This window comes from Pinus tabuliformis, chromosome 2_1 (assembly GCF_031772625.1).
Source record: "Pinus tabuliformis cultivar Carrire ecotype Pingquan chromosome 2_1, CPIR1, whole genome shotgun sequence".
NCBI classification, from domain to species: Eukaryota; Viridiplantae; Streptophyta; class Pinopsida; order Pinales; family Pinaceae; genus Pinus; species Pinus tabuliformis.
This window is the reverse complement of record NC_142299.1, coordinates 677,028,324-677,055,810: the sequence shown is the minus strand read 5'-3', so window position 1 is coordinate 677,055,810 and position 27,487 is coordinate 677,028,324. Positions and strand designations below refer to the sequence as shown.

The 27,487-nt window shown below is 34.7% G+C and overlaps 2 protein-coding genes across 2 annotated transcripts; both read right to left on the bottom strand.

The window, feature by feature from the left end:
* Nucleotides 1–7,103: 7,103 nt before the first annotated feature.
* On the bottom strand, nucleotides 7,104–8,465 carry LOC149202410 (uncharacterized). The gene is made up of 3 exons (XM_089399975.1): nucleotides 8,279–8,465; nucleotides 7,571–8,171; nucleotides 7,104–7,363 (listed from the first exon to the last, which is right to left on the bottom strand). The coding sequence occupies exons 1-3, from the start codon at nucleotides 8,463–8,465 to the stop codon at nucleotides 7,207–7,209; spliced, it is 945 nt and encodes a 314-aa protein (XP_089256101.1). The 3' UTR covers nucleotides 7,104–7,206.
* Nucleotides 8,466–25,025: 16,560 nt separating this feature from the next.
* Nucleotides 25,026–26,562, bottom strand: LOC149202409 (uncharacterized). Its single transcript, XM_089399974.1, has 2 exons — nucleotides 26,357–26,562; nucleotides 25,026–26,249 (listed from the first exon to the last, which is right to left on the bottom strand). The coding sequence occupies exons 1-2, from the start codon at nucleotides 26,541–26,543 to the stop codon at nucleotides 25,246–25,248; spliced, it is 1,191 nt and encodes a 396-aa protein (XP_089256100.1). The 5' UTR covers nucleotides 26,544–26,562; the 3' UTR covers nucleotides 25,026–25,245.
* Nucleotides 26,563–27,487: the final 925 nt, after the last annotated feature.

Sequence of the window (27,487 nt, the reverse complement as noted above, 5' to 3'; positions counted from 1 at the left end):
GATTAGCGCGCTTTGATTGAGGTCCTTGTCATTCCTTATTGGCTACAAACTGCCACTGTTCAGAGGTCCTTCCTGATAGCTCTTTATTCACATGTTTTTTGAAGTCTGTCCTGATTTGATACAGTCATAGCATTTTGATAATTTTCATGGATCCAATTTGGATCAATCTTGCTTTTCGATCATGACCATGCTCGGGAGTGTCTTCATTTGGCAAGGAAGGGAAATGAAACTGAGATATTCACTCCATGTCCCATTGTATACCCAGGGGTAGGAACCCAATTGGCTACTTGGGCTTCAATTTTAGAATCAAGGTATGTATGACGATCATTTGTAGTCAAGTCTTCGAATTGGTGAATTTCCTCTTAAATTTCCATAGTGGTGGAAGCATGGAATATGGTTGCAGTGTTCTAAGCATGAGATTGAGCTCATGGTCAACGTTGAGGTCCTCTGCATCCATACCCCTATTGAAAACACATCCTCTAGAGGGGCATGGTATTTAGAGACACCAAAGGCTAGATAAAGGACGACATCGAGTAGACATAAAAACTAATGAAACAGGTTCATAGGTTCCCTAACAAAATTAACACTCAGCTGCCAGGAAGGTCTAGATCGTAGTCTAACAAGTCGTGACAGAAGATAAAAAATAAAATCTTCGGGCAAGGTTTGACAACCATAGAAGTCTAGGGACACAAAAAATAATACACACCACTTAGACACTTTATACACCATGAACCAGAGTCCAACATGCATAGAATAACAAACTAAAAGAACTATAAACGTTGGAAATAGAATAAATTACCCCAGAGTTATTGGTCATTAGGCATGGAAATGATTCAAAAAAAGGTCAAATCCTTGCTAGTCACCTCCCACCCTGGTTCTATGCTTTGTTATCGACACCACTGATGTCCTAGAGGTCGCATCCTTAACTGTTATCGCCCTTTCCCTTATGCGAAGGGTTAGCACTAGGTGCATATACTTAAGGCCAACTTCCGAGGAGTAAAGGCCATCATGCAATAAAATTCTCACAAAACCAGTGCCATGGGAGATATCTTTCCCCTATAGTGAAGACAAGCCATAGGGATTGCAAAGGAACACGAGTCGAGACGGACAAATATGGTTTCTACAAAGCCATTTTTGTGGGGGAAATGTCCCACCTACGATAGGGGAATGTTGCACGGGTTGCAGAAGGACACAAAGCCACAACTACTAGGCCAAAAACCTGCAATGAAATACATGTTGTCATCTTAATGTGAAGAGAATGTATGGTGGTTAACATGTGCGATTGTATGAGATGTAGCCACAACATCTCCTTTTTAAATGTGATGAAAAACAACAGAGTAGCAAGCTCCCCTCCTTCCTTGTCACAACTTCCCACAAAAATTTAAAACATTAAAAGTATATAAATTTAACATTTCAAATTTGTAATTTCAACAAATCAATCAAAATTATTAAAAAGAAAAAATAACATTGCAATATTATTATAAGCTTTATCCATATCTCCTTCCTAATATATGCATATATTTAATGATTAATTTAGGAAGTTTTCATTTTCATAGATGATTTCTTCCCCTTTTAAAGAAGCTTTTGAATTTACTTGAGTAGAGATACATCTAAAATGTTGAAATTTTCTCTAATTTTATAGAAATATATAAAAATTAAATTCTAAAAAAAAATTATTAATTTTTTCAGATAAAATAATTTTATATTTTAAAATTGAAATAAATAATTATAAATAATAAATTTTTAAAATATAACTTATAAAAAAATTCCAAAATACTTTAAAGAAAACATACTAAAATATGACACTAATTTAACTTATTATCAGGTAGTGTTGATATTGCGTTGATTTGCAATTAGTTAAGTTAAATAAGTTAAATATATGCCATTTGTTTTTATTTAATAAAATTTAACTATATAATTTATTTATTTATTTTTTATAAAAAATATTATTTTTTATTTATTTTTATTATCATTGTAGAATTTGAACATTTTATCATTACATTACATAATACAGAGTAAATTGTGGTTTTATAATTATTACTTTTTATTAATACAATGTATTCATTTTTGTCATTTCAATATTTTTTATAAACTAATAATTATAATAAAATATATGTATTTTTAATTATATTAAAATATATGTATTTTTATAAAATAATAATTATATTAAAAAAAATTATTGAATATCAGTTGAAATAATAATAAATGAGTATATATATATATATATATATATATATATATATATATATATATATATTTTTATATTTATTTATATTTATATATATTTCGAGTTAAAATCTAAATTCAAATTTTAATAAAATAAAATTTATGGATTTTTATAAAATAAAATTTATGGAGTTTTATAAATTAAATTAGTGCTATATAGTAGTGAATCTTACCGTTTAGTTTAAATATAGTTAAATTTAAATAAAAATATTAAGTCAAAAGCAATTGTATTATATAAAAATTGTATTTTTGAAGTCAAATATGCACTTTATGTCGCATTGATTATAATTATATTTACATTTACATTTGAAATATATTAGTTGATCATTGAAAATATAGATTTGGGGCAAATTGGAATGACATATCCTCATATTTTTTTAAACACTATCGTTAATCATATTAATAAAATAAAGGTGGACCTAAATAAAACAACATTAAAAATGATATATATATATATATATATGAATTGATTTAATTAATGATATTTATTGCTAAGTATGTATGTATTAAGAGAGTTATTAAAGTTTAAAAATAAGAATTGTGTTATTAAAATTTAAAACCAAAGAAATATTGGTTATTTAATTTAATTTAAATTAAAATTTGGTAAATTTAAGTTAATAGATATTATTTAAAAATTTAATTTTTTATAATACAAGGTAAATAAAATTTTATAATTGTTTTTAAACATTTTGTGATTCAAATTTTTATCCTATGAATTTAGTGCTCACTGTCCTACACAAAAGACAAAGTCCTAAATCCCGATGTCTTTCCAAAATTATTTGCTAAGTCCGCAATTAATATGTTTATATAAAAATAAAACCAATTTTTAAGTTATTTTTTAAATGCTTAATTTTCTATCCTTCTCCACTTAGGTTAAATATAGCTAAATTAAAGTAAAAATATTGAATTCAAATTAGTGTTAAAGTTTAAAATCTAATCAATTTAAGTTTTATTGATTAATAATTTGAGGTATTTTGTGAATTGTAATTATATTTTGTTTGCAAGTGTGAACAACTTTGTTGCTAATTTCAATTGTTGAAATATGATTTCATCCATGGTCAAATGAATTCAGTTATTTTTAAAATATAATAAATGATAATATATAATGTCCAACTATACAAATTTTACAAAAACAAATTTGTCAAACCCAAATAATATGAGTTTGACCAAAAACCAAATGCAATATTTCAAGAGATAATAATAATTTAAGTATTATATAGTAAAAAAACAAATAAGAGAAAATAGATAAAACTAATTGTAATCATTTAAACAGAACAAAGTGGACTTTTTAGTTTGATTTTTTATTTGGTAATTTTTTCTTTCATTAGATAGAAATTTACTCCAATAATTAATAAGATGGAAACTTCAATAATTAATAAATATTATATTAGAAATTTTAATAAAAAAAAATCAATTTTAAATATATTCATATTTGCAAAAATTTTAAAAGAGTTTCTTTATCATAAAAACATTAGTTTTGAATTGTGTGACATTTTGACAATAAAAATGAAATTTACTACTTCTATATAAAATATAATATTTAAATTTATAATAAATTAATTATAATTAAAAAATAATATTTTAAAAATATAAATATTATTAAATAATTTAAAACAAATTAGTACAATATTAAACGACAAAATTAAAATTTTGTCCAGAGTTTCATTTTCAAGAAAGTTTCATCAGGAAAATCTACGTTATTTTATCTAATAAATTAGTTAATCTTAAAATGTTTTTAATGAATTTCTTAATAATTGATAATGATACCTTAAGGTGCAGGTGAAAGTCATTTAGTGCCGGGTAAAAACCGTCTAGTGGAACGTAAAGTTACTGAAAAGCATTTGCCTGCCCCTGCAAATCCGGAGACGTCGATCTGGAAATGCATTGGCTGCCAAGCTGCTATGTGTTTTCCCAAACAGCGTTGTTAACTCCACTCAACAGATTGTATTAGAAAAATATGTTAATTTATATTTTTAAATAATTTAGTTTTATTTATTTTTATATTTCATAAGTGTGGTTATATTACTATCAAATTAATAATTACTCTCAAATTAATAATTACTCTCCCTCTCAATTGATAATATATGATAATAATGTAAAATATTCCATAAAAAATCCTACGCAAATAATCGTTAAAATAAATAAATAGACGTGCTATGCAGTTGAATGTTGATCTGAGGATTTCAAATTTTTAATTCTAGTAAATGCTAATGTGCAATTTTTTAATGCACATGTCAAATACGTGAGGAGGGGACGTCCAATTCCGGGTTTCAAATTTTAATATTGCTAAATGCTAATGTGCAGGGTTTTACTCGACATGTCAAATACTTAAGGAATGGACGTCAAATACCAGGCTTGCATAAGCGTGGAGTCATATCGATGGTATCTTTTAAAAAGTCATGCAAACGAATGATTAATAAATATGAGGGGTTAGCTTATCGGATTTTGGATTACCGGTGAATGGATGCATTGTTAAGGTATTCTTTGCTACAGGTTATCGGTTCAAATCTTTTATAGATACCTAAATAATATTATATAGAAAAAAAATAAAAAATCTTACCACTGTACTGCTGTCAATGTAATTAATAATAATCTATTATTTACACCTTAAAGAAAAGTTTTGTTTTATTAATTTATTTTAAAATTAAATAAAAATAATTAAATTTTAAATATTCATTAATAAAATATAAGAAATATATATTTTAAAAATGTAAATAATTTTTATTAATTTATTTAAATTAATTTAATATTTAAATTTCATAAAATTTAATTTTTTATTTTTATTTTTAAATTATATAAATTTACTAAGATAAATTTATTTTAATGAAATCAATTGCAATATAACTGGCCTATAAACATAAGTAATAAGATGTATAAAACTTATACAATATTTAAGACCTTATAATAAAATATGAATATTACTAAATTACTTAAATTTCCAATTTTATTTAAAAATTTCTAAATAATAAAATTTAAATATGAGAGTCCATTTTAAAACAATGAGTGAGAGTGTCAGCGCATTTACCCAACAAATTTAAGTGAGATTTTCCACTAACTCAGTTCTGGCTTTTACAAATGTAAAAAGTTCGCAATTATCCAAATTTAAAATATATAAAGAAATTAGTGAGAAGTCTTTGTCTTTGTTTTTCATTGGTACGTGATTTTTAAATATGTGTATCGATGTATGTGATGTGATTTTTAAATATGTGAGGTCCTAGCGAGGCCCAGGAATTGTCTAGATTTTTATTTTATTGGTTAGAATATGAATAAAAATAATTTAAGCAGTAGTGTTTAAATTATGTTTTTGAAAATGATAATGGATTTAGCACTATCAAAAATTTCGGAAACACTTAAAATATTAAAATTTAATATTTTTAACTTGAATTTACAAGAATCTCTACCAAAATTTATCAAAATATTCACTAAATTTTTATAATTTTCAGGGATAAAACAATCTAATTAAATTAAGGCGTTATAAAAAGTTGGGAGATAAGCAACCTTAAACACAGTCCCGCAAGAGGTTTTTTAAACAGGTTGAGTATTAAGTTCTACTAGTGTTTATAGTTCTTATTATCATTAATGTTATTAATTTTTAGAATTTAATTGGTTTTTAACTATTTTTTTTTTAAATAATTTATATTTTTAATAAAAAATTTATATATTAATTAATTTAAAAATATAAAAATAATTTTCAAATATTTAATTTAATATTTAAATTTTAAAATGTTAGATTTTAGGCTTTTGGGATTTACATTGTAAATAAGAATATTTTAGGATTAATTATACAATGTGGTTTATTTTCAGGGTAAAAATGAAAAAAACTAATGTGGTTTATGGTCAAGATAAAGGTAAAAAAAACTAATATGGTTTATCTTCAAGATAAAAGTGAAAAAAATCTATTAATCCTAAAAATAAATAACAAAAATGCCTCACAATCTTGAATTAACCATTAAAAACTAGCAATTAGAATTAATTATTCAATTAATAAAATAAAATAATATTTATTATTTTTTAATTAAAAACTAACGGTTATAAACTAACCTTTATTTGTTTATATGATACCACCCATCATATGAAATTGATGGTTCAAGTTCAATGATTTTATCATGGTTAATAATTCTGTGAGCCTTTAATTTGATCAAAATGTAATTTTTATTGTTTTTTATTTAAACCAAAAAGGTACAACTATCTGTTGTTTTCAATATTCTAAAAACAGATATTTAATTTCTGCATGGTTTTTATGAAGATTCATTCTTAATAATAAGTTATTATTTATCTTAAAATATTATGACTTTGGGGATCCATGCTGTACACCGCCATGCTACTAACAGGTACGTGGCTTATATATACTCGTTCCTTATTCAAATTGATGCCAAGTACTCCGACTCACTTAGCTTGCTTTTTTTGCTTTTATTTTGGTTGGCTATTTTAAATTTTTCTGACTGTATTGCATTTATTCATTATGAAAATATAATTATGAAAAATGAATGTAGAATTGTCTTATAAATATTAAATCATATTATTGAAAGAATATTGAAGATGTCTTCTCCTTCTTTTTTTCATGACACGATTTAGATTTTTCATTTTAATTTAAAATTTTTGGTGGCTCAATTGCTCTTACACGTCTTTAATCCTTCTGGATACCATTCTCGGTATAATTAGTCAGCACTATAAATACCAATTTCTGATAACATTCACGTCGAACATAAATTCATCGCCACAAATGAGCCTACAATGTACATTACGAGAAAACAAAGCTATACCGTCCTTTTTATTGCCAAACACAAAAATGATCGCTCCCACAAAAGCACATTAAACTACTATCTGGAAAAGCTCAGAGACCAACAGTCGCCTAAAACCAAACCTTTATCAGCGGTATGACATAAACAAATGACGACGAATGTATACGCACCATCCAACAATACAAATAATAGCTATAGATCAAAGAATACTGCGGAAACCTGAAAATCAAGCGCTATTTTAGTGACTAGGAGGTGGCGGCGTGAGAAATGGGATCGGCGGGAATTGGAAGCTTGGGATTTGTGGGATTTGAGGAACCTGTGGGAAAGGAGGAGAGCCTGGAATGGTCGGTTTTGGAAACGGAGGCAGCGTAGGAATTTTGGGGAGAGGAGGTACACTCAACTGAGGCAGCGGAGCGATTTTTGGGAGAGGGGGTGCACTTGTCAACGGAGACGTTTTGGATAATGGAGGTACGCTCAACTGTGGGAGCGGAGAGATTTTCGGTAGAGAAGGAGCACTTGGCAATGGAGGCATTTTGGGGAGAGAAGGGATACTTGGCAGCGTAAGAGTTTTGGGCAGAGGAGGAGCACCTGGCAATGGAGACATTTTGGGGAGAGGAGGCACGCTGAACTGAGGCAGCGGAGAGATTTTGGGGAGAGGAGGAGCACTTGGCAATGGAGACATTTTGGGGAGAGGAGGGATACTTGGCAGCGGAGGAGTTTTGGGGAGAGAAGGAACACTGGGCAGTGGACGAATAGTGAACTTCGGAAGAGGGGCAACACCGGGAAGGGTAGCAGGTGGAAACTGAGGCAACGAAGGGATTGTGGGCGTCTGTTGCCCTGCTTTCGAAGACTGATCAACATCCTCAGCCAGTGCCCGACCATGGATCATTGACAACAAATCTTCGGAATAACAGGATGGAGGCACAGTTTCATGCCGGTAGCTAAACGAGCCTGCACTGTACGTGACAACTCCATTGGAAGCCGACTGTAGACTAAGCTTTGATGGTGCAGACATTCTAGGAATGTCGCACGAGTCGTAAGGGCTGTTGCGACGCTGCACCCAACATTTATTCAATTGATCAGCAGACTGAAAAATGTTGGAGGGAAGCTCCACCCTGAATTCTCCATTTTCGTCTGTCTCTCCGAGAAAATATATGTTCATAGTCTTCCTGTTGAGTTCACATTCCACAGCTATCGATGCACCTGTTCGTTCATCGAAAGGTGAAAGGAACAATGCAAGATCAGTACATTTAGGATCATGTATTTATTATAAGAAAGAAAATGAATATTAAAATGACATAAAATGGTACCGGATATAACGTAGCCATTTTCGGAAAGCCTGTCGTCGAGGCATGTATCACGGAACACTTTGCCCACAACCAAGATCGATGAGGCCTTCTCTTGGCTTGCATAAGTAGTGGCACCAGCCAAAGCCAAGTAGCTCAAGAGGAAAGCTAGAACAGTAGTTGATGTTGCAGGAATTCCAATGGACGCCATGATACTTGAAGATACTCAATATGTGTTTAGCTATGTTGTTTCAGCAGAAGGATTGGCTTATATATATAGTGGCATATTGGACTCCGCATTCGCATTGGTCGTTCAACTCTCCATGTAAAATAAAGACGAGAACAGTTAGGCAGCACACACCTAATTTCATATTTATTTGTCAACCCAGCCAAAAGTCATACAGTTTTATATGGTTTTGTGCATAGCACAGAAAAATAACATGAAAGTTTGAAACTACGCGTCGTATATTCCTGCACTGATTCCAAACTATAACTGATCTTAAACTTGGGTGTTCCTATTATAATATCGTAAATTCAATTCTATTCCCACGTTGCCCCGCTTCATTGCGTAACGAAATTTGTCCCTTTGCTGATTGACGGCTTTTACCACACCATTGCAGATGGGTTTGGTGTACCGCGGACGACGAGATCACTCAGAATTCGGGCTGGGAATTCGAAGAGTCAACTTATGGTGTTGCTATTTATTTATGTTATAAAAAAAGTGGAGCATTAACCGAAGTAACTTATGATTTATTTATTAATTTAATTTACATAAAATAATAGAAATTCAAAGGAACATAGGTACAGGTTAGGATTTTCAAATCTAAAGCAACCAGCGGCCTCTGCAACTCTCGGGTCGGTTTGATCATTTTAACACATAATGGTACGTGGAAATCGCCCTGTAACTCAAATTCTATGTGTACATGGCTCTTTTTTTTATTTATATTGAACGCTTCTTTTTAATTAGTTTTTTTTTCCAATAATTGTCCACCTGACATATTGGTCCATCAATACCACTCCAACCCTAACTTTTTCGTATTTAAATGCCCATGTTGCTTCGCTACTTTATACTAGCGTCGTCTGCCTATTCATTCTCTTGTCCACATAATGCCGCCTCCAAACTCGGCACCAAACTCGATTGAAATATTATGTAGAAAACAAATGTATACTTGAATTTATAGTCGTTGTGTGACTAGCAGGAGGAATTGTCAGTAGAGTTATGGAAATTTCAGTTATATTTAGAAAAAAATAAGTTTTTTTGTAAATCTAAGTTATAGTTGTTAAATTTTAAAATTTTAAGTGTTTTAAATGTTTTTGATGATGTTGAATCTATTTCCACCATCAAAAATTCAAACACTTCTTCTACAAAATATTTTTGAAATCTTTTTACTTTAATTCCAGCCACTTTTAACAATCCAGTCAATTCCTCAACTACTCGCAATTTATATATTCGAAACTCTTGTATCCGAAACCATTGATGAACAGCGGATTCGAAAGTTAAATGTTTGATGGGCCGAGATATCACTTTATCTCCGCACATGTAACTACTCATTATAACTAGATAGCTGATGCAATGTGGGGACCACGATTCAGGCCTTTTAACTGTGGATGGAATCATAAAGTGACACTTTAAACATAGAAATTCTTACCACCTTAAATCTTGAAATTCTTACCATTTGAGTTTTCACTTCAGGTTGATTTGTTTTTTCACTTTAGTTTGTTTATTTATTCAAGTTGTATTTATTTACTTATTTAAGCTATCCTTGGACACAAAAGTCTGAATGGAACTCTAAGGTGGGAATCCCGATAATCTGTGAAAAGACTCCATCTCATTGAGTAAAAGTCTATATAAGTATCGATATTAATTTAAGCATAGTTTAATTAGGTAGAGGAGTTGTCTGGAAAGTTATGGAAATTTTGGTCATATTTAGAGAAAATCTGACAAGGATTTTTATAAATTTAAGTTATAGTTGTTAAACTTCAAAATTTTAGTTGTCCTAGATGTTTTTGATGGTGCTGAATCCATTTGCACTATCAAGAACACTATTCAAAAACTGCCTCTATTAAAAATTTTGAAATTTTTTTGGCCAGATACCAGCCACTTTTGACCATCCGAGCAATTCCTCCGCCTCGTTAGAGGACTCTATTAACTTATAACTCATCTTGATGATGAAACTTTTATATTTACATATTCTAATAAATAAAAATCTAGATGTTTTTTCAAAGTTTAAAGACCTAGTCTAGTAGATTGGAACTTTATCAATATCCATATAGGTTGAGATGTTGCCCGGATTCATTTTTGTCAAAATGTAACTTAAATGAATTTTGGATTAGATACTTGAGAGCAGGTCGAAGATGAACTTTTTAAAGCAACTTCTCAGATTTGGAATTTTTGATATCCAAAATGTTTAATAAATAAGTTTTTAAGAATAAGTTAGATTCATATATTATTTCTTGTTATTATATATATATATATATTTTTAATTGAACTGTGTTGCATCCAATTTGAATTTTGATTTAAATTTTTTACAACCTCTTAGTCAATGTGTTTAATTTAAATTTACAATAATAACTTGCAGAAAATATTGTAAACTTTCACACTTATAATAGATCATACTATCAATAGAGAGGTTCAATTTAGAATATAATAAGAAAAGGAGAGTGTAGACACCATTAATTAAAGTGATGGAAAACAAACAACCACCGGCATACCATTTTATAAATTCTATTTTCTAATTTAGGCACATGTGACATGGAAAGTATTCACTCCAATATCACTTCAAATCCAGCTATCATGCATTCCCTTCACTCTTTGGAGGGCATTAATTATGTCTTGTTTTATGTTTGATTGATATTTTATATTTTGAACAATCAAGTCATCTTGACTCCCTTTTGCATACATGTGCTTGATTGATCATTGCAACTTGTTTAAAGAACGAAGAAAACTGGCAATTTATGGCATGGGTTCAAGAAGGTGAATTGTAGCCAACTTCATTCCACATATCTATTACCTTTGCATGTTTGGGTTCAAGAAGGTTAATTGTAGCCAACTTCATTTCACATGAATTGATGCCTTGTCCAAACACATACTTATAATACTTGTATAGAGTCCTACATTGGAATTCATACAACCATATCTTGTGATGGTTTCACTGCTACATGAAAACAAATAGGCACCTCTTCTCTAAATATAATAATATGGATCTCAGAGACCAACCCATTTTCTTGTCATTCCTTACCCAAGTAGAAGAATTTCTCATCACGTGATTGAGCCCACTATTTTAAGTTAGCATGCTTGAAGTGCCTAATACAAATATAGTGGCAACACTATTAGTTTCCCACAAAGAATTCTCATAATCACTAATGACTTCTCATGAAAACTTCAAGATTCAGACATTTTGGTTGTTAGAAGGCATGGAACATAGGGAAAATATTACCATTATTATGTCACCAAATATCATGTCATGGATGCTCTTCTTTACATGATATAGCATGGTAGGTATTACAAGGATGTCCAACTTGACGATACCTCAGTTGTTGTGGTTCTACTATACCTACAAATATCTCTGCTCAAATATACAACATTTTTCATGAGATATTATATTACTTCCTATGTACTACCTCATTATGCACCATTAGGTGTTGTAGTATTTATAAACAAGAGCCAAGGAAATAGCATGCAAACCACTATTGAAGCCCTTTGGTACCACCTCCGATGTTTATCCATCAACAAGCTCATAGCATGTTATGTGATTTAAGACACATCAATGAGGGACCTAAGGGGACTACAATTCTCACAAAAGATAAATAACAAAAATGATCACATAATTAGGGCATCCCGCATTGTTATTCACACTTAGTGCAATGGATAATATATGGAAGGAATAACATGCTCTATTTGGAAATGCCCCACCTTCTAACCCACAAATGAGACAACTATGGTGGACACCTAATATCATTCACTAGCACCATATTATTTCTCTGTACTTGTAAGCATAAATTTAGATTCGCAATCTTCCACGAAGAGATTCTATGATAATACTCGCACACATAGGACTTTTGGTGTATGCCATAATATATTTTTGTTCCCATGCATTTTTATAAAAACCATAAAGTGTTGAAAATAGCAACAAGAAATGTTAAAAATAAAAATGCTAAAAATAGCATTCAGAATATTCCAATTTTGATTTTTCTTTGAATTAGAATTGTGAATTAAAATTCGAATTTAGTCTCATCATCTACTTGAAAAATAATTAGTTACTTCATCTTGAGTTAATTAGTTGGAGAAATTCAAGCTAGAAGTCTTTGTGAAGTCATGCAACATTTATCTCTTAAATTAAGGAAGTTATCCCTTAATTAAGGAGATAAGGATGAGTTGTATTTGAGTTGTAATTAGTTAGCTTAGTTAACTAAGTTAAGTCCAGTTAAATTAGTTCCAAATAGTTTGAGGAACTAATTGTGAGTTTAGTCAGTTAATGCATGCATGCATGAAATTAGTGTACTCCAGATAACTGAGGATTCTCTCATAAATAACTCATGCATGTCAGTTCAGACAAAGAATCAATTGAGATTAAAGACAGGGACATTGTACTATCAGTTGGAGGAATTTTCTTATAAAAGAAACTCATCCATGCAAAAGGAACAAGGTTCCTTGAGGATTGCACAGTTTTACAGGGTGTGAGGTCAGTGTTAGTGATCAATGTTACACTTGGTAACAGTAGGATCACCAAGGAGAAATAGCGCAAGGAAATAGGAGCTTGGAGGGCAGAGGAGAAGGCTTGTGAGAAGCTTTGTTTGCTTGTGAAGGTCTAGGAGGATTGTACTGAGAGCTGGTTAGATGTGGGAGCTAAAGCTTTGTGTAATCTTGATGTATTTCCACCTTGTATGATAATACAGATAGTGGGGTTTTTAGCTGAAGCTTTCCCCAGAGTATTTTATGTGTTTCATGTGTATTGATTCTTCTTCTTATGGTTATATGTGTTCAGCTCTGATTCAGCTAGATCTTTAAGCTTCCACAAATTTGATAGTAGAAGTAGATTATAGTATTTTGCTTTGGTATATTGCATTATCGAGTTAATCTATAGTCAGATTTTCTACATAGATCTCAGAGGTAGATTTGTAGAGAATTTCCAGGAAATTTTACATGGTATCAAAGCAAAGGTTATTGGAGCAATGAACATTATACAGAGAAGAGAATTTGAAGTTTGAAGTTCGGGGTTGCAGGTGCAAATCGAATTCATCTCATACTATAAGGTTGGTTATGGCATTCTATGGCTTGAGACTCAAGTATGCCTTGGAAGGTAGCTCGAATTACATAGCATGGAAAGATTGCATGGAGTTTGTATTAGAAGACAACGACTTGAAGGATTTCATTGATCAAGAAATCCAAAAGCTAGGTGCAACTAATGCACAAGAGTTGGCTGAATGGAAGAAGTGTGTGGCGAGGGTGATATGGATCATCCTTGAGGGAGTTCGAGACCATATTGTCTCGAGTCTCCATGGGAAGGATACTCCATATTCAACATGGAAGACATTGAAGGACCTCTACAAAAACAATAACGACCAAAGGAAATTGGCGCTCAAGGATAAGCTTCAAAGAATCAAGATGGAGAACATCGATACTATTTCCACACATTTGAACAAGCTCACCACTTGTAGAGATGAGCTTAGTATTGTGGGAATAACCACTGTCGATGATGATATGGTGAGCCTCGCTCTCCTTGGCCTTCCAAAGAGCTGGAATAGCTACCAGGACTCTGTGAATGGAAGGGAGAAACTGCCGGATTGGGAACGACTGTGGTCAGATCTCATGCAGGAGGAGATCAGGAGGAGCACACAAGATGGTTCTTCATCCAAGGATGATGATGAAGAAAATATGGCCTTAGCAAGTAAGGCAAGGAAAGGGAAGGGGAAGGCATCCCATTCTGAATCGAATTCTTCTCATGGAGGGAAGAAGGTTGACAAGTCTAAAGTGAGATGCTTTAATTGTCACAAGATGGGTCATTATGTGACTAATTTCCCATCGAAGAAGTCCAAGAAGGGATCCTTGGAAGGATCGGAAGGTGAGGCATTAGCCTCTCAGTTCAAAATGGACTTCACCCTCATCGCATGCATGGTGTCATCGATGATGGGTTGTGGTTGGTTTCTTGACAGTGGAGCCTCATTCCACATGACCGGTGATAAAAGTTTATTCAGTACCTTGGAGGAGAAAGACCTCAAGATGTGCATAGAGATGGGTGACGATGAAAGGTATAGTGTTTCAGGAGTGGGCACGGTTGCTTTTCAAAGGGAGCATGGAGCTCTTATCACCTTGACAGATGTGAAGTATGTGCCTGGACTGAAGAAGAATTTGGTATCGATCGTGATGTTGGAGGACAAAGGCTACGATGTTGTCTTCAGTAAGGGAAAGGTTTTCCTTAGACACATCACCACAAGACATGTGAAACAGATCAGTTCACGAGTCAAGAACCTGTATGCTCTTGAGGTTCAAGATGCATGCAAAGCCTTGAGGAGCAAGGCAAATGTTAGAGGCTTGGTGGTTGAGAGGGAGAGTAAATTACCTCTCAACATGCAATCCCAAAAGAAGTCTCAGACAATTGTGGAGGAGCCACAATTAGAGATGCTGAGAGGAGACCGAGTGGAGGCATCCACTCATGCAGAGACCTCGAGTAGGGGGAAATTTCAAGCCAAGTGGGCAGAGGAATCACATGCAACCATACCTCCAGGTGCGAGGTCGGGCAATGTGAAGTGATAGTCCTAAGAAGGCTGAAATTGGGCAGGGTTCATTAAGAGGTTTCATCTCATGGATCATACCTTGCTAAAGGAGCCCAAAGTACATAGTAGCGGGAGGAATCAGTGGGATTGATGCAGTTAGAGATCAAAGTGACAAAGGCTAGAGTAGTCAGACACTAAAGAGCACAGAGAAGGATTGACAACAGTGCAGAAAGGCTGAGTTAGCAGAAGTGCAGAGTTTTTAGTTGATAGAGGCAATAGCAGTCAGAGACTTTGATGACAAATGCATCATACTGATTCAAGTTGGACGTTTTTTTGTTTCTGGAGTTGCTAGAGCAACAACACTAGGGAGAAGTGTTGTATGTAGAACATTTCAAAGGTTTAGGATCGGGATCGAGTTGAATTCCTTTCTTGTTGAGAGGGAGTGTTGAAAATAGCAACAAGAAATGTTAAAAAAGAAATGCTAAAGAATACATTCAGAATATTCAATTTTTGTTTTGTCCTTGAATTAGAATTCTGAATTAAAATTAGAATTTAGTCTCATCAGCTACTTGAAAAATAATTAATTAATCCATCTTGAGTTAATTAGTTGGAGAAATTCAAGCTAGAAGTCTTTGTGAAGTCATGCAACATTTATCCCTTAAATTAAGGAAGTTATCCCTTAATTAAGAAGATAAGGATGAGTTGTATTTGAGTTGTAATTATTTAGCTCAGTTAACTGAGTTAAGTCCAGTTAAATTAGTTCCAAACACTTTGAGGAACTAATTGTGAGTTCAATCAATTAATGCATGCATGCATGAAACTAGTTTACTCCATATAACTAAGGATTCTCTCATAAATAACTCATGCATGTCAGTTCAAACAAAGACCCAGTTGAGATTAAAGACAGGGACATTGTACTATCAGTTAGAGGAATTTTCCTATAAAGGAAACTCATCCATGTAGAAGGAACAAGGTTCCTTGAGGATTGCATAGTTTTACAGGGTGTGAGATCAGTGTGAGTGATCAGTGTTACACTTGGTAACACTAGGATCACCCAGGAGAAACAATGCAAGGAAATAAGAGCTTGGAGGGTAGAGGAGAAGGCTTGCAAGAAGCTTTGTTTGCCTGTGAGCATTCAAGAGGATTGTATTGAGAGCTGGTTAGCTGTGGGAGCTAAATCTTTGTGTAATCTTGATGTATTTCCACCTTGTATGATAATACAGATAGTGGGGTTTTTAGCAGAGGCTTTCCCCGGAGTATTTTCTGTGCTTCATGTGTATTTATTCTTCTTCTTATGGTTATATGTGTTCAGCTCTGATTCAGCTAGATCTTCAAGCTTCCGCAAGTTGAATAGTAGAAGTAGATTATAGTATTTTGCTTTGGTATATTGCATTATCGAGTTAATCTACAGTCAGATTTTCTACATAGATCTTAGAGGTAGATTTGTAGAGAATTTGCAGGAAATTCTACATAAAGTTGAAACACTTCTTTAACATTCTATTAATGACTTTCAAGTAGATATGAATGGAAACACATGAACTTAGTACATCTTCAAGACTTCTTATGGATACAAGGCGCTTTAGACATGAAAAAATTGGATTGGGAATACATTGTGGAAATAAGTTATGTTAAGACATTCTTTGATAAAAATGAAATATCTTAGCATCTTTGAAACATCCATTCTCCATTGAGGATGACCTTGTTTAAGTACAACAAACCCCCTTTCTTCAAACCCATTTGAGGACTACACAAATCTACTTAATTAATTTTAATTCCATACAAAATGTGTTGAGGCTATATGTCTCCATAAGAAAGGCTCCAAGATTAAATTTAGTTATAAGCTCCCATGGAAGTTTCACACTAATTCATTTCTCTTCGTTGATGATATTGACCATAAAAAATATGAACCTACAAACAATGGTGATTATTTGAACATCCATATTTGTACTTATGATATTGTAAGAAAATATGGGTTTTCAACTTATCTTCTCCCACCATGTTTTTTTGAAATAGATTTACAAATATCCCTCTAATATGGTGTTGTAGCGGCTACAACCAACCTCCAATTTTTTTCCCATGCTTCATTTTGGAGCCTCCCTTCTAAAATCACAACAACTTATCTCGCAATGCCCTAGGTACTTGTGCTCTGATGAAGCTTTATCTTTTGTATTTTGGCCTGTGTTTTCTTATTTGGTTTACTGTCTCTTGTAGCGGCTACAAAAACCCTCCAAAAGTTTGCCTACTCTTCGTTTTACAGACTCCCTACCAAAATCCCGGTAGCTTATCTTACACTGACCAGGTACTTGTGCTTTCATTGAGTTTATATTTTGCTTCATTGGTTGTGTTTGCTTACTTTATTTTCTATCTAACCGCAAACTAACCTCTTCACTTGGTTGCAATCTGGTTCTTGCACTAGCTTGGTGATCTATGCAATCCTAAAGGGCAACCAGCCTTGCTCTTAGGAAATGTGCAATTCAAGCCCATAGTGATCTTCGGCCCCAGAATTGTGTAGACCCAGTTGACAACTTATCTTCAGCTTAGAAAGTGTGTAGGGCATGAGAGGCATCCAAAGCCACTCAACCCAGGAATTGCGTAGAAGCATTCCCTCAATAGCTACTTGATGCATGTGTTAGTGAGTTGCTCAGTTCTCCCCAGAACTACGCAATTTCTTCATGCATGGATGGAATCCTTTCCCGAAAAATAAGAAGGAAACAAAAATAAAAAAAAGCAACCTTAAAAAATAGGGAAATATTTTTAGCAGTTGGAGTTACACTTGAGTTATTTTTGGAAATTGCCGCAATGTGTTGCTTTTTCCTAGATTTTTGGCCTTCGTGTCATAAACCCTAAATCGATCAAATCTATTTAATGGGCGCCACCAGAGCTCATTTTCATATTTGATCTTGGATCTCTGACATTCCTGAGGAGATCTAGGAACCTTTGGTACAATCGTTGTAGCTTTTATGGGTAAGTCTTGCTTTTCTAGTCTTTTGCTGCTTTTTTTGTCGCTTTTGTTTCCTTGGCTTAGGAGAGTGTTGTTTTACTCATTTTATTGAATGATCGCTGGCGTTTTTATTTTTTTAGCTTGTATGAGTATTGTTTTAATTTTTTCATTGCCTTTCCTAAGTGTCGCATGCATAACCCAGTTTTTGCACTAACGTGCGTCATTGCAGCGACTCTCTCCATGAGCTTCATTTTTCTTCAATATGATCGATTCCTACATTTGTTTTTATTGCATGAATCACCATTCACTCACATACGCACCAAACATTGCTCACACTGATAGATATTCTCGTTTTCATGTTGCCCTTAAGTAGATTTGGGCTTCCTTGGCCTGGATCTGGCTCTTCTTGATATGCATTGAACATTTCTGGATCTCAAGGCTTTGCCTTGGCTCTAGAAATTGCATAGAGGCTATTAATGAATTGCTCCAACTGCGCACTGCACAATTCCAGGAGCTAGTCCCAGAGCCTTGTCCACTGGGATTATGCAATCCCAACTAGCATAAGCCATACTAAACTGCACATTGTGCAGTTCCAGTAAGCATGACCTCCTCACTAATAGTTGGGGTTGCATAATGTGCAGATCTAGCTGATAGTCCCTCACCTATGAAATCCATAATTACATAATCTTTCCAAGAAGTTGCCTAGTTTGTTGCTTGTTTTGCCTTGAAGTGCTTTCTATTTCAAGCTAACATTTTTATGCCATGAGTGTCCTCTGCGTCTCTAGATACAACATTGAGCATCTTTTCAACAGTATAGGTAAAATGGCTTCCAAGAGAGTTGGATAAAAGGATATTATCGAGAGTAGCAATGAGGATGTAGTTGAACAGGTGTCAATGAACTTTCTAGTCTATACAGAAACACAACTATTCATAGAGAAGGACATGAATATAGCATGGTAGGAAATGAAGGATATCTTCATAAGAAGCTTCAAGGAAGATCTAGAAGATCGGCAAGTGTATGTCAACATCCATAAGTTAGGCTTATACAAGGTTGCATGCAAGTAGCCTACCTTCCCATGTGTAGACATCATTCACTGGATTGTCTCACATACCAATCCCGAGATAATGACACTAAGCAGTTTCAGTAAAACTGAGATTGCTACTTTGAGGACATAAAACTATCATCAGATGTATCACTTACCACAATCGGTGAACCACGTGGATGCACTTTTCTATACCCCCAACAACAATGTGAACATTAGAGACATCATGAAGCATTGGGATAAAGAGTCGTCCAAGTTTAGGTTGACACCTAATCAGGTTTGCAAGACTAAGTCACTCAGAAAGGCCTACCAACTCTTGACCATCTTTGCATGCTGCTTGTACAGTTAAGAGAGCACAAAGACATTTCCACATAATTGGTTGGTCGTGTTGGACCAACTGGTAAATGAAGTAAGGACATTCAACTGGTAGGATATGTTGGCTCTTTAGCTGAAAGTGCATGTGACTAATGCTCGGAATCTACCCAAGGATGAGCAAGTGAGATTATATATGTCCACATACCTACTTGATGCAATATGTGCCCAACATCAGTTTCCTAGCATGGGTTGGACATGGACACCATTAGAGAATGTTGTGAACATTTATTGCAAGTTTCTTTCTGAGTGCAGCTACTGAGGAGTCATGGAGAGGCTATCTAACAATTTCATAATCCAGTTTTACAAGTTGATCTTTGAGCAAGATCCAACTTGCATGTCCAATGAAGTGATGTAGGCATTACTAAACCTAACATATTTGTATGCCTCACCCGATGACACATTCATCAATATGTTTGGCAAAGAGAAGCCTCCACATGTGCTACCGAGGTTTTCAATGGATAAGTTGGTCATGCAAGATGTTACATATCACATCTCCATAGGTTTATCCATAGGACTACACAGGAGGAATAAGCACCACAACTTGGTCTTCCTTTTCGGATTGGATTATATGAGATCCAGAGCTTGAAGTATGTGGATTCCCAGGCCAAGGACTACAATCCATATGATCCCAACTGCATATGAAAGAACCACTATTCTAAGGTGTATTATCCACATATCCACAAGACATTTCATTGGGCATATCCTTAGAGGTATTGTTACAACTCCTCTAGGCTCAATGAACTGGTCAGCATGGATATAGAATGGAAAGTTTCTTTGCAGGTAGCAGCACCACAAGAAGCAACAAAAATAACAACAGTGAGCAGGAAACTAGCACAAGACAAAGGAAAGAGGAATATTACTGAGAACCCAAACGTTGAGAAAATCTACAAGTTCAAAGAAGATCCTCTCGTTGAGGGAGTAGCTTTGGAAATAGAGGCAAAGATGCAAAAACAAATAAAGAGTGTAGAATGGAGGAAGAGAGAGAATAAAAGGTTGGAGGATACAGAAAGGAAGTTGCAGGAAACATAGAAGAAGCTGAAAGAAGAACAAGAGCTAAGAAGGAGAGAGAGGGGAGAGAAACAGAAAAAAACAAGAAGAAATGAAAGGTGCAATGACAGAGAAAAATACACCTATACATGATGAGGAGACTTTAGAACATCTAGCAAATGAAGAAGAGGGGGAGCAGGTGCAGGTTGGAACAAGAGTCACAAGACCAAGAAATCGACCTCATGCTGAGAAAATCTGAGGTCTCCCCTTAGTATCCACCACCTCCAAAATCAAAACCAGTCCCAAGCGAGCAAGGAGAGGTTGTTCTCCTTGATGATGATTCGATGATGGATGTGTATAATTTGTCATTTAATGAGTCGCGAGAAAATATTGTACATGCAGGAAGAAAGCAGCTCCAAAACGATCACGTGTCACCTGCACATATGGAGGAAAGGGTGATTGTATTAGATGTTAGGAAACATCTAGCTATCATAGTCAATGCCTCTAAGGCTTGTAGGAGGCCACAAGCTCAACTGTCAAGTTCTTGTTAGCAGAGAATGATCGGATGGAAAAGGACTTACAAGAGGCCAGGCAGAGAACAAAACAATTCATAGGATCAACAATGACAAAGATGAGAAAAGATATACTTGCTGAAGTATCGACTCTAGAGACCACCATGCGAAAAATTTATGATGGATTTATCACCATGCATAAGGGAGTTGTACATCTGTATAATTTTCAGCAGCGGTGCATGATGATTGCCCAAACTCTCAAAGACATACTTGTTGTTATTGTGCATGTACAAGAATTGACAATGAGGTACAAGGGAGCCCCTCTTTACCTGCAGAAGATAATGAAGCCGCAGGTAGAGTTAGATAAAGCACAGATCTATATGTTGATCCACTATGAGAAGCTCCCTCCACTCATCACTAGAATTAAGGCTTCCTATGCAGGGTTCTTCAAGAGTCTAGATGTCATGGTGAGGACAAACAAGATCCCTTCAATCAGTTCCCTCACCCAAGCCATTAAGAAGAACAAAGTCCAGTTGGAGGTCGACAGGTACATGGAGCAGTTGATGCGGGAGGCCACCAGCGATGACTTACAGATGAGCGCAAAAATCATGCAAGTTACATTGCTGGTCCAGCCACACTCAGAACAACATTGTGCGTGCTTCAAGATGAGTTGGAAAAAGGTTCCATAACCATATACCCGGAAGCCATGGAGGCAAGAGTCTGTTTCTAAAAAGACATCACCAAACAGTATGGGGACACAACAATGCAGTACCAATCTTGGTATCAGTTCGTCACCAAAGGCCATCAAGAGGATGTTGCAAAGTTGGCCTTTCCCCAAGCTTTTGAGTGATGGTGTTTGTCTTGTTAGGTTGACTCAAGCCTATTTTTTCCCATATGGGCATATGTGGAAATTGTATTATTATTTGTAAATATATTGAAAGTGAAATTCCAAGTGTCATTAGTGGAATGTGAATAGTCACTATGTATTGTAAAGATTTATTTGTAAAGGAGTTGAAGATTCATGAGGGTAGTTAAAGAGTCAAAGGGGAATGTCAAGGTTCACCCCACCCTTTCTTATATATAGGACCTCATAACTCATAGTAGAGGCTTTTGGGAGCCAAGATTTTGGCTAGGCTTAAACTTAAACAAGGCTTGAGAGTATTGTGATGAGCCTTGGTTTCTCCACAATGTAGAGTGAGTACACTTCTTTGGAGGAGCAGATGGTGTTGACTATAATGTTCCACTATTGGTGCTAGTGGTTGTTAATGGTGTATGCATGGAGGGAACTTTCACTTAATAATATAATTGAGCCAACACATTGTCATGCATATGTTGCTATTGTAGTTGGACTATTTTGGTTGCTTTAGCAATATATGTTGTTTAACTTACGCATTTGTGTATGAACTATTTTGTATGCAATTGTATGAATCTTGTTGAAGGCGTGTTGTTGGATTAACCAATCACCTTGGTTTGTGGACTATTTCGTTTCCAGCTTGTGATGTCATTTCGCTTGTGTGTTCCTTTCAGGTTACATACTATTACATGCTTCTAAGGGTCATACTTTCTTTTCCCCTCTATGTGTTAGAACCCCCATGTATCTCCCTTGACTCACTGCAAGGTCACACACTTTCTTCCGAACAAAGCTATAATACTTACCATTGTGTGCTATCGTGGTCAAGGCACCACATTACCACCCACTACTGGGACTCCTACTCCAAACAGTCTGAGGTCTAGTTGCGACTTCTTACCGGGGAGACCCCCTTGACATGTTGGTGGGTCCAACATCGTCAACATTTTTGACACTAAAAGGAGGGCTGGATGACAAGTTGAGTCGTCAAAGGCTGTTTTGAATCTTTGCAGATCATTCATGAATTACATCACAATCTCAACTCCGACATGTTTTTCTCATGCACATGATTTCGAAGTGTCGGAGGATGCCATCGATGACTTGTCACTCTATCTCTTTATCCCCCTCTTTCTCCACCTCTATCTCTCTATCCCCATCTATCCCTTGTCACTCCCCCTCTTTCTCCACCTCTATCTCTCTATGTGTTTGTTCTTTCCTCCCTCTCTATATATATTAAAATAAATTAATTTCAAATTACTAGTTGGTAATAAAAGTTACTAACTAAATATAAATATTTAAATATTAGAGTAATTTAAGAGTTAGAAAGAATAATTTAAATTTAATTAATTGTTATATTCTCATAAATGCTATAACTAAATAAGATAATAAAAATGATAAGAGTGTCAAATATCTTATAGTAAAAAATATTATTATTAAATCTATATTAACTTTTATGTCTTTTATTTTTTTCCCTAATATTAAATTTTCAATTGTAAAATATTTATATAAAAATGATATTCTTTACCTATAATCTTTTTAAATTTAATTACATAACCTAAACATTGAAATAACCATACTCAAGTAAATCCCATAATAACTTTTTTTTTGGGGTTTTAAAAACCATTAAAACTCTTTTGATTATTGTGAGAGATGATAAAATCTATCACCATCCATTGAAAAATAATATATATGTGAAAACTTAAAAGACTTAGTGTAACATATTAAATTATATGCCTAATTTTAATATAAATGAATAAATTTTGGAGGGAAAATTTTGTTTATTTAAATAAAGTTTTATTAAGTAAGTAGCTATAGTACTCAATTATATTTGTCAATTTATTTATTATAAAAATTATTTAAAAAGTACATGGATATTTCCAAAGTGGAAGCTATATGTTGAATGTTAGACAATTGTTATATGGCAATGAAATATAGTGGGCCTAATGGTTAAGAGCATGTGTTTTCCTCTCAAGAAGTCACAGGCTCAAAACTAGAGGGAGTAGAGTATGTATGCCTTCGTAAACTTAGCAGTGAAATTACTGGGCGGAGGTCGGTCCCTTGTCCCACAAATAAGAGGGTTGCATACATCAATTTAGTGTTTAGCTTGGCTGTTACCTTAAAAATAGATATTATTATTATGAAGAAGAAGAAATTGATCAATTACTTCAACTCAAACGTCAAATTGAATTCAACAATAAGTGATCTTCCTACACACTACCCATTAGTGAACTCCCTTGTCCCACAAACAAGAGGGTCGCATACACCAATTTAGTGTTTAGCTTAGCTGTTACCTTAAAAATAGATATTATTATTATTATTAAGAAGAAGAAATTGATCAATTAATTCAACTCAAATGTCAAATTGAATTCAACAATAAGTAATCTTCCTACACACTATCCCTTAGCGAACTCCCTTGTCCCACAAACAAAAAAGTAGCATACACCAATTTAGTATTTAGCTTCACCATTACCTTAAAAATAAATATTATTATTATTATTAAGAAAAAATTATCAATTACTTCAACTCAAACGTCAAATTGAATTCAACCATAAGTGATCTTCCTACACACTGCCCGTTAGCGAACTCTCCAGTTTTGAATGGCCAATACGCTGCGCCTTGCTTCTTACATTTTCTATCGCTAAGTTCGATAGTTGGCATTTCATTTTTATTGTTCTGACTATACGTAGTTTTCCAGCTGTCAAATTCAAGATTTTCTGGAGGATATAAAAGAAACGTGGCCGGTGGCTGTCTTTTTTTTTAAGATTAATTAGAATGAAACGCAATTTTCTTTTCCTTTGAAAATGAAGCCAACTAAACAACCCAACAGTAATCAAATACCGCGCCAATACTTACTGTTTCGCCGTAAACAGACACATGGTAATCTCTATCCTCTAAGAATTTTTTTCCCCATCTTTTAAAACACAATATTTTCGTATCGAATTGCAACAGGCGTATCAATCCGCCAAGCGAAGCGAACCGAATCACCAAAAGTTGCATATTTGATAAAGCTAATTCCGCCGAATTTGATCACTAATGTAGCATTAAATATATTCAATTTTTTTCCATAATTTAAAAAATTTAAGCCATAGAAAATCTGTAGCTCAATTGCTTTTTAATGGTCTTTAATAGTTCTGCATAGGATTCCCAGTATAATTAATTAGTCAGCAAAATAAATACGAATTTATTCTAACATTTACCTCGAGGATGAAATCATAGTAACAAATGCGCATCTGCATAGGATTCCCAGTATAATTAATTAGTCAGCAAAATAAATACGAATTTATTCTAACATTTACCTCGAGGATGAAATCATAGTAACAAATGCGCATCCATTATACGGAAATCATAGGTATAGTATAAACCATGATTTTATTACCAAACACAAAAATGATCCCTCCTACAAATGCACGTTAAACTACTATGTGTCAAAGGCTTAGAGGCGAACGGTCGGTTGAAACCAGACCTTTATCAGCGATATGCCATCAACAAATAACGACGATTGTATAAGCACCATCCAACAATACAAGTAATGTCAAAGAATACTGCGGAAACCTGAAAATTCAAGCACTATTCTAGTGACCAGGAGGTGGCGGCGTGAGAAACGGGATTGGCGGGGATTGGAAGTTTGGAATTTGTGGGATCTGTGGAACCTGTGGGAAAGGAGGAGAGCCTGGAATGGTCGGTTTTGGAAATGGAGGGAAACTCAACTGAGGTAGAGGAGGTGCACTCAACTGAGGCAGCGGAGCGATTTTTGGGAGAGGGGGTGCACTTGACAATGGAGACGTTTTGGGTAGAGGAGGTACGCTCAACTGTGGGAGCGGAGAGATTTTGGGTAGAGAAGGAGCGCCTGGCAATGGAGACATTTTGGGGAGAGGAGGAGCACCTGGCAATGGAGACATTTTGGGGAGAGGAGGTACACTGAACTGCGGGAGCGGAGAGATTTTGGTGAGAGGTGGAGCACCTGGCAATGGAGACATTTTGGGAAGAGGAGGCACGCTGAACTGAGGCAGCGGAGAGATTTTGGGGAGAGGAGGAGCACTTGGCAATGAAGACATTTTGGGGAGAGGAGGGATACTTGGCAGCGGAGGAGTTTTGGGGAGAGGTGGAACACTGGGCAGTGGGGGAATAGTGAACTTGGGAAGAGGGGGAATACTAGGAAGGTTAGCAGGTGGAAACTGAGGCGACGAAGGGATTGTGGGCGTCTGTTGTCCTGCTTTCGAATACTGGTCAACATCCTCAGCCATTGCTCGACCACGGATTATTGCCAACAAATCTTTCGAATAACAGGATGGAGGCACAGTTTCATGGCGGTAGCTAAACGAGCCTGCACTGTACGTGACAACTCCATGGGAAGCCGACTGTAGACTAAGCTTTGATGGTGCAGACATTCTGGGAATGTTGCACGAATCGTAAGGGCTGTTGCGACGCTTCACCCAACATTTATTCAATTGATCAGCAGACTGAAAAATGTTGGAGGGAAGCTCCATCCTGAATTCTCCGTTTTCGTCCGTCTCTCCGAGAAAGGATATGCTCATCATCTTCCTGTTGAGTTCACATTCCACTGCTATCGGAGCACCTGTTCGTTTATCAAAAGGTGAAAGGAACAATGCATGATGAGTACATTTAGGGTCATGTATTTATTATAAGAAAGAAAATGAATATTAAAATGACATAATATGGTACCGGATATAACGTAGCCATTTTCAGAAAGCCTGTCCTCCAGGCATGTATCACAGAACACTTTGCCCACAACCAAGATCGATGAGGCCTTCCCTTGGCTTGCAAAAGTAGTCGCACCAGCCAAAGCCAAGTAGCTCAAGAGGAAATATGGAACAGTAATTGATGTTGCAGGAATTTCAACGGACGCCATGATAGTTGAAGATACTCAATATGTGTTTAGCTATGTTGTTTCTGCAGAAGGATCGCGTTGTATATATAGTGGCATATTGGACTCCGCATTTGCATTGGTCGTTCAACCGTCCATGTAAAATAAATATGAGAGCAGATGGGCAGCACATACCTAATTTCTTATTTATTGGTTGCTTACCAACCCTGCCAAATAGTCATATAGTTTTATATGGTTTTCTGCATGGCACAGAAAATTGACATGAAACTACGTGTCGTATTTTCCTTACTGATTCCGAACTCTAACCGATCTTTAAACTTGGGTGTTCCTATTATAATATCGTAAATTCAATTATTTTCCCACGTTGCCCGCCCAAAGCTTCATTGCGTAACGAAATTTGCCCCTTTGCTGATTGACGGCTTGTCATTTTGAAAATGCGTGCGTGGTGTACAACACCAGTGCAGATGGGTTTGGTGTACCGCGGGCGACGAGATCACTCAGAATTCAGACTGGGAATTCGAAGAGTCAACTTATGGTTTTGCTATTTATTTATTTTATATAAAAGAATTGAAACATTAACGGAAGTAACTTATGATTTTATTATTAATTTAATTGATATAAAATAATAGAAATTCAAAGGAACATACGTGCAGGGTAGGAATTTCAACCAACGGTTTCTGCAACCCTCATGTTGGTTTGATCATTTTAACACATAATGTTGACATGGGAATTTTTTTGGGTTGTATTTGACGTGGAAATCACAGTTTATGCATAAAAGTTTGACTTAAATTTTAAACAACCTCTTAGTCAATGTGCTTAATTAAAGTCACAATGACAATTTGCAGAGGGTTTCTAGAAAATATTGAAAACTCTCACACTCATAATATATCATACTATCAAGGCAGAGGTTCCATTTCAAATATAACAAGTTCAAACTTCAAATATAACAAGTTCAACTATAGTACCTG